Below are 8,911 nucleotides of genomic sequence, written 5' to 3'. Positions count from 1 at the left end.
CACTTTAAACCTTAAGGACTAAAATAGGATTACGTCCAAACGTAGAAGACTAATTTAGTACTTTACCCTATAAATAAATTATGTTTTATAAATGATGAATTATAAATTTTGGAATACATTTAATGTCAATTTAAAATTTTTAAATTTATTTTTTTGAGTTATAATTCATGAAACAATTTTTTTAAATAGGTTCGTGGATTTGTCCGACTTTAAACAGACCGAATTCGAATCTGAAAAAAATTATAAGAGATAATAAATCTAAACTTGAGCCATCTATTTACGATATGAAATAGACTCATTAAAAATAATGTTTGGTTTGACTCAGTCCATTTTCATTCGTAGACCATTTTAAAATTTAAGTCTTTGATATTATTTTTGTTATTCACAATATTTTTTAGTTTGACAAATTACAGACTAATTTTTTATAAACTAGTATTAAACCCGTGCGATGCACGAGTTTATATTTTAATTTGACATGTTAAATCGAAAATAATATTTTATAATCAAAATTTTTTGAGTTTGGTATAAGACTATTATTGTCATTATATAATAAACGTACTAAGTATATTATTTTATCTTTATTTAAAGTAAAATGCAAATAGAACAGTTTGAAGTCTATTCTTAAACCATAAGAAAAGAGACCTGAAAAAATAAGAACATATATAACTGTAATAGTAGCATGTCAGTTTTACACTAAACTTTATATCAAAAGGCCAACATCGACAACTTAGTATTTTACTAACCTCACATATGATGTTGTGCTCCCTATTACACATTTCATTTCAAGTGTGAAAGTAGAGTTATAGATAAATTAGTTATATCTATAGTAAATATTTGTATAGAAATGTAATTATAACATGTTATTAAAATAAAAATACTATTTTCTTACCTAAATATTATTAAAAACTTTTTTGAACATGACATTTGTTATTGATGACTTTGGATTGCCATCTTCGTCCAGAATTAGAACCTTGAGGCCACTATGATTCTTAACTCTTGACAAAGTAATGTAAAATTGTCCACGGGTGAACACTCATTTGGTAAACCTTACATGTGATAATGATTGACCTTGACTCTTGTTGATGGTCATTGCAAAGTACATTGTTAATGAAAATTGTCTCCGTTGAAACTTAAATGTCAATCTTGAATCTATAGGGATCAAGTTCATTCTTGGAATTTACACTTTGTCGCCAATATTTCTACCGGTCACTACGTTGCTCTAATTACGTTGTTGCCAAGTTCGTTAACTATTGATCTTATCCCGTTGTATAAACTTAAAGTTTGGTCTATGTTTCGCAGTAGCATTACTGCTATTCCTGGCTTCAGAGTCAACTTGTGGTTAGGTAGTCCCGAATATTTGATGTCATTTAGAAAATCTGGTGTGAACCACTTTTGTTGTACATCTTCATTCTCATTAGCCTGACATGTTGTGTCATACCATAGATACTCCTTTTCCATCTCTAGGAAGATTGTCAAGACGAAATCGTTTATCGTCTCGACACTCTCAAGCGTGGGTGCAAGAATTGTCCTACTTTGAAAATATCTGTAATCTGACATATTATGCAACAAATTTGGATATAAAAAGTCTACCAAATGAGAGAGAGGGTCATCAGTAGTTGTAATCAGCAGATCATCTAGAATTTCAATTTCTGACTCGTCACCAACATCAGAACCAATATTTTTATTTTCAACATCAAGTATCCAATTAGCAAATCTCTTCATTTCACTATCATGTTGATCCAAAGAAGACATTAAAAGCATCATGTTTGTATACAGCTTCAAAACCTTACAGAATGACCACAAATGGGATGAGTTAATAGCTTATGATAATATATCGTGTCTTCTCCTTCTCGGAATCACCGAAAGTATCTGTCTGAAATCATCTCCTAGAACCACAACCTTACCACCAAATGATTGATGTGTCTTATGTTGATCGGTAATTGACATAAGATCCCTGAACATTCGATCAAGTGCTTCAAAGCACATTTATTGAGTATTGGAGTTCCGTCCCAAATTATTAAGCTGCTATAGGTGAGCAACTTAGTCTTTAAACTGTCATGCTTAATGTTGCAAGTAGATTCATCAGTAATTGTAATGTGTATTGAAAACCTAGAATGAGTCATTTTGCCACCAAGTAGGAGTAAAGACACAATTTCAATGGATGCAATATTTAAAACAATCTTTTCTCTACACCAAATAGCAGAAGAAAATCTATTCCAAATAAATGTCTTATCACACCCACCATGCCCATAAACGAAGTAAAAACTACCAGAATTTGCAATAACAGCATTGAGTATCTCATCAAATACTAACATTTGCTCATGAGTCATCTTTTGTTCCGTATATAAGTTTGTATGAGTCAACTCATTTGTGTCATATGCTAATTCCTCCTCTATTAGTTTATTCTAAAAAAGACGAACATCAGACATCTCAAGATATGATATTAATTGATAGTCTCTTAAAGATCTCGCATTGCTGTTGAGTATCTTCTCAATCTCAATAAGGCAGAAGTTTTTTAATTCGTCATCAGTCATGTTTAGTCCTAACAAGCTTGACATGTTGTGTCAGAACTCAAATACTCCTTTTTCATCCCTGGAAAGATTGTCAAAACAAAATCGTTTACCTTCTTGACACTCTCAAGCGTGGGTGCAAGAATTGCCCTACTATGAAAATACTTGTAATCTGACATGTTTTGCAACAAATTTGTATATGCAAAGTCTACTAAATGAGAGAGAGGGTCATCAGTAATTATAATTAATAGATCATCTGAAATTTCAATTTCTGATTCATCACCAACAACAGAACCAATATTTTTATTTCCAACATCAAGTATCCAATTAGCAAATGTCTTCATTTCACCTTCATCTTGATCTGAAGAAGACATTAGAAGCCTCATGTTCGTATGCAGTTTCAGAATATATATCGTGTCTACAGATGGGATGAGTTAATAGCTGATGTCAATATATCGTGTCTACTCCCTTTCAGAATCACCGGAAGTATCTGCCTAAAATCACCTCCTAGAACAACAACCTTACCACCAAATGGTTGATGTGTTTTATGTTGATCGGTAACTGACATAAGATCCCTAAGCTTCCGATCAAGTGCTTCAAAGCACATTTCATTGAACATTTGAGCTTCATCCCAAATTACTAAGCTAATTTGAATGAGCAGCTTAGCTTTCAAACTGCCATGCTTGATGTTGCAAGTAGATTCATTAGTAATTGTAATGGGTATTGAAAATCTAGAATGAGCCGTTCTGCCACCAGGTAGGAGTAAAAACGCAATTCCAATGATTCGACATTTAAAACAATCTTTCTTCTAAACCGAATAGCAGAAGAAAGTCCATTCCAAATAAATATCTTACCACACCCACCATGCCCATAAACAAAGTAAAAACCACCAGAGTCTGTAATCACAGCATTGAGTATCTCATCGAATATTAACCTTTGCTCATGAGTCATCTTTTGTTCTGTATATAAATTTGTATGAATCAACTCATTTATATTATATGCTAACTCCTCCTCTATTAGCTTATTCTTAGAAAGACGAATATCAGACATATCAAGATATGACATTGATTGATAGTCTCTTAAAGATCTTGCATTTGTTATTGAGTATCTTCTCAATCTCAATAAGACAGAGGTTTTTCAATTCGTCATCAGTCATGATTAGTCCTAGCAAAGGTTCATGGTGGTTTTATGAAATATTTAATAAGTAATTCCAAAATAAAACTATTAATTTTATTAATAAAAATAAAAATAATAAGAGAATACAATCTTGATATATAAAAAATGACATAGTAAAATACCTTGGATTTTCAAAGCTTTTCTCCTCTAATATAGTATTTCATCAGCTAATAATGTCCAAATTGCATTTCAAACATGCTCTGGGTTGCTAATGCTATTAGATATCAGTAGCATCGCAAATAATTTTCTCAATTGATGACCAGATGCAAGTTCAGCTACCTCATTAATAGCTGTAATGAATTTCCTATCATTACACAGTAGTCCCATGGAATAGGAAGCATATTGGAAGGTAGAATATGTAATTTCATTAATTGCCCTAATAGACTCATATGTTGTGCAACCTCTATGAACAGCTAACAAAATTCTCATATAGTAAATATCACCTGTACCTGATGGAACATAGTTTAACCTCCCGATAGAATACCCTCTTTTGCGTAGATGTCATTCCCTTGCTTCTCTATCATAAACAAATTGATTTGGAAACTCAGCATATGTCAAAATTTGACCTGATTCAAATTTTTTATTGGCCTCCATCCATGCTAAGAACATCGTACATTTTCCTTCCTCTTCTTTCACGATTTCCTCAAGATCGTCATTATCTTTAAAGATGATATTTTACTCTCCAGACAAATGAAAGGTTAATTTCATCACTGAAGGCCACCTCTGATGAATATCATAAGCTAAACTTCTCCATACAGCCTCACATGCAGACAAATATCTGCAATCCTAAAATTGTTTGATCTCATCAATAACCTAAGCATTCTCTCCACTGGAAGCTTCCTTTGTAACTCCAACTGCTACCCTGTCTGGACCATTATTCACGTACTTGAATAAATATTTGATAGCATTTGACTTGTTGCAGCACTCTACATTAACATGCGCTTGATAAGACATCAGCAGATATACATTGTATGAAACCACATTCCTATTATCCATATGGACTCCCTTCTTCTCAGTAATCACTCATGTGTCTCGTCTTCTATATGATGGGTATCCACTATCATCGATAACTGTGGTTCTACTGAATGTTTTGGGATAATATTTAGTGCAGTACCCATCTTTCATGTAAAAATTTTGAGAAAGCTCTACCACATGGACATGGTCCATGAATCATATATGTAGATACAGCTCTAAACAATTTTGGGTGCCGAACAGAATATGACAACTCTGAATATATTAACCGATCAATTTAAATTGTCGTTGTTATCTTATGGTCTCCACTTAACCATAAAAGAATGTGAGCATGTGGTAGACTTCTTTTTTGGAATTCTACCGTATACATCCCTTATACCAAAAAGATAAAACAAAATATATATGTTATAAATAAACTATGTATTTTATATATGTGCTTTGATAAATTAAGGGTGATAATACAAAATCAACAATATGTTAAGTAAGAAAATATTTTGCCATTTATTTTATAACAATCTAAAGAAATATTTCTCTAAAAATAAGGTTGGATGATGAGCAATACCTGCATCTAACACTCCAAATGAAATTTCTTGCTTAAGATCCGAGATTAAATATATTTTACAGAAAATAATATATATTTTTTTACAAATTTTTTTTTCAAATAAATATAAATTTAATCTCACAATCAATAAATTCAACTAATAGTAAAATCTTTTTTTCACTTCTTTAAATAAAGAAATTGAAAATGAATAGCTTATAATTAAAAAAAGAGAAAAAAAGATGAAAGTACCTCTATTATTGTATAGAGACAATCTAAAAAATAACAATGTAAATGGAGTAAAGAGAAAATTTATAAATGTGATAAATAAAAAAATTTAAATTTAAAAATTGTAACGGTTAAGAAGTCACTTAATTAAGAATTAGTATTAGAATTTCAAATTTCAAATTCTTAAATAAAGTTTCCTAATAAGCTAGTGCAAATTTTAAATTTTTAAATAAATTTTTTTAATTAAACGTTCGTTGTTAATTAGGAATTTAGTAATTTGTTAATTTAAAAGTAATTTTTATTAGTTTGGTCATAAATAGTATCAATCCTATAATTTATCGATAAAAATAAATAAAATTAAATACAATCTAAAAATTAATAACTTTATAAATTATGTAAATTTAGAAAAAAAAATATTTAAAAAGAGAGAAAAAAAATGAAAGTATTTTATTATACAGAAACAATCTAAAAAATAACAATATAAATTGAGTAAAGAGAAAATTTATAAACGTGGCAAGTAAAAAAATTGAAATTTAAAAATTAAAACGGTTAAGAAGTCACTTGAATATGAATTAGTATTAGAATTTCGAATTTCAAAATTTTAAATAGAGTTTCCTAATTAGCTAGAACAAATTTAAAATTTTTAAATAAAATTTTTTAAATTAATTCAATTTTGTCGGAACAACATTAGAAACAGAATTAAGTATAGAAAAATGTCAAATTAAATTTTTCTTTTAAATAGTATAAATAACATCACATATTAATAAGATTGTCTATTTACTTTAATATAATCTTTTGTAATTAGCATAGTAGCTTGTAAATTATATAAAGCTTTAAAAAATATTCTCAAACTCAATTGCTTACTTAAAAATTCAAATAAAAAAGTGTATTTAAATTTAAATTTAAAATTTTAAACATAATACTTTAATTAAAATTATAATTAGATTTTTTTTTAAAATAAGTACACATTAGAAATTAATAACTAACTTAATTGTATCAACAATAATTCATACGAGAAATTTATAACTTTATGACATTAAATATTAAATTAGAAATTAACAAAATATCAACAGTGTGAATCGAATTAAAAATAAAATCACAAGTAATAACCAAATAACTTCAATTTATATTTAAAAAAAATTCTAAATTCCAAACATAAAGATGGAAAAGAACCAAAAGAAAAATAACAACTCAATAAAAGATAATGTTTTAACCAAAACAAACATATACTTGTCATTATTCTATTAGATAGACTCTAAAAGGAATTCCAAAACATGTGTATTCAAATTCTCAAGTTTTATTCTCAATCTTGATCTTCTTGCAAGTTGAGGAGGTATCTCCTTGCACCTTCGAATCTTTCGACTCTGAGGATAATCGCTTGGTTGGTGTAATAGCATTTTCCAACACTTCGGATTTATCATTGTCCGCAACTTCTTAGAGAACTCAAGCAACAAATTCTGTACAAAATACTACGTTAAATTAAAGACTTCCTTTTCACCTTTTATTTTATCTCAATAATATTTTTTTAATAAAATAAATATCTAATTTTGAGAAAACAAACAAACAAAAAATTTATTGTTTGAACAAATACCTTAGCACCTTCTACTTTCTCCCTTTCAATAATTGAGGATGTCTTAGAAATTGGAAGCAAACCACCGATGTAGTCAATATCCTAAAATTATAATTAGTTATTAATTATTATTTATGTATTAGATCCTACTAATGACCAAGAAAGAGAAAAATAAACTGATTTTTAATAGAAAGTACACTTATAACTGTACTCACAATTTGAATAGGGTGAACCTTTGTGAATTTATTTATGAGGTCCACATTATCAGTCATCTTCTTAACTTTATAAGAAGGTAAAAAATATGGATTATCAGATATTTGAACTTCAACGATGAAGAGGAAGGTCTTATCAATTAGGTTGAGCAAAAGTATAGGTGTATCCGATAGATTTCCTTTTTGCAGGGTATTACATAACATATTAATAATAAATAATATAAAAATTACCATTAAAAATATATTCACTAATGTTTTTAGAAATAAATATTGGTTAGAATCTACTAATAGAAGTGGATCAAGTATCTCTACACAACTCTTTTTCAAAATTTGTTTTGTCTCCTTGTCAAAGACTAAGGAAAAAAGCATTTAATTCATGTGCATAGTTGACAAAAAACACAAACTTCGTTATTTTTCTATATCAAATAGAATGTTTAATGTTAAATATATTTTTTATAACAAAATAAACAAAAAATAATTACAACTAAAAAAGTAACTACCAATAAAATAATATCAAATTATATATATTTTATATTTTAAAATTTGAAAATTAACAATAAAATTAAAACGTCAAACACAATTTAAAAAAATTAATAATTAGTTTATTAATTATTTTAAACTCATAAAAAACTAACTACGGAAAGAATGCTTTCTATTAAACTTGTTTTTAAAAAAAGATTTAAATACTTTTTTTCAAAATCAATTCAAACTCATTTTTCAAAAAATTTAAATACTATTAATAAAAAAACACTTCCATTTTTTCAAAAACATTGCCTTTGAATAAAAGTATTTGTTACCTATTAATAATGTTAATAAAAATATTTATAATAAAATAAATTAAAATAACAATTTAAAAAGATGAGAATATCAAAATTTTTAGATTTATAAAAATAAATATATAATTATTCATCATCAATCTCTAATTTAATAATAGTGTACTTAGTAGATTTGTCATTCTTTTTAAGAGTTCTCTCACTTCTAATTCCAGTAAGATATCTAACAACATATGAAATGATTTAAAATAAAAAAATTATTGTCAATAAGTTTGTTAAAAAAAAACACAACCTATTCATGATGTATAGTGTTAGAGTTACCCTCATTGAGTCCAATACCAAAATATCTTATTTGGTAAGATATTTCTTCCTTTAGTAAATACACGAATCGAGACACAAAAACCCTCCTAACTGAGACGTGTATTTTTTCTCTCTAAAATTGATAAACAAAAATCAAAGAACAATTAGATGGGGATAAACAAATAAATTTAAAATATAAATAATATAAATTTAAAATAAAATAAAAAATATTAGTAAAAAACTCACATTTTCATCGAGCCAAACCATTTTAATTGAGTATGGCAATGAAAAATTTCCGTAACTTGATAGTGTCCATAATCGTATCACTCGTATACGTACACACAAATTGTTGATTGTAGGATTGATTTATGTGATTTTGTGAATACCAGCCATTGGAATAAATAGAGAAATTTTAAATTTTGGATGTATGTAAAAAAAAAAGATTTGATATACTTTAAATTGTGGTGCTATATCTCATAACTTATATTTCTATAATTAACTCATAGCTAAAATGTTTTAAATTTGATTGACTTTAATTTAAATTTAAATTATATTTATAAATAAAATAAATAAATATATTAACAATTTTTAAAATTCTAAATTAACGTAAATATATTTAAATTTATGTATGT

At 27.4% G+C, this 8,911-nt stretch overlaps 2 protein-coding genes across 2 annotated transcripts; both read right to left on the bottom strand.

The window, feature by feature from the left end:
- Positions 1–1,209: 1,209 nt before the first annotated feature.
- On the bottom strand, positions 1,210–2,896 carry LOC130981219 (uncharacterized). The gene is made up of 2 exons (XM_057904828.1): positions 2,624–2,896; positions 1,210–1,785 (listed from the first exon to the last, which is right to left on the bottom strand). The coding sequence occupies exons 1-2, from the start codon at positions 2,894–2,896 to the stop codon at positions 1,210–1,212; spliced, it is 849 nt and encodes a 282-aa protein (XP_057760811.1).
- A 32-nt stretch (positions 2,897–2,928) lies between these two features.
- LOC130981218 (uncharacterized) lies at positions 2,929–3,461 on the bottom strand. The gene is made up of 2 exons (XM_057904827.1): positions 3,370–3,461; positions 2,929–3,256 (listed from the first exon to the last, which is right to left on the bottom strand). The coding sequence occupies exons 1-2, from the start codon at positions 3,459–3,461 to the stop codon at positions 2,929–2,931; spliced, it is 420 nt and encodes a 139-aa protein (XP_057760810.1).
- Between the last annotated feature and the right edge of the window lie 5,450 nt (positions 3,462–8,911).

The sequence above is a fragment of the Arachis stenosperma genome, chromosome 5 (assembly GCF_014773155.1).
Source record: "Arachis stenosperma cultivar V10309 chromosome 5, arast.V10309.gnm1.PFL2, whole genome shotgun sequence".
Lineage (NCBI taxonomy): Eukaryota > Viridiplantae > Streptophyta > Magnoliopsida > Fabales > Fabaceae > Arachis > Arachis stenosperma.
The sequence above is the reverse complement of the archived record's forward strand: the minus strand, read 5'-3'. Positions and strand labels throughout refer to the sequence as shown.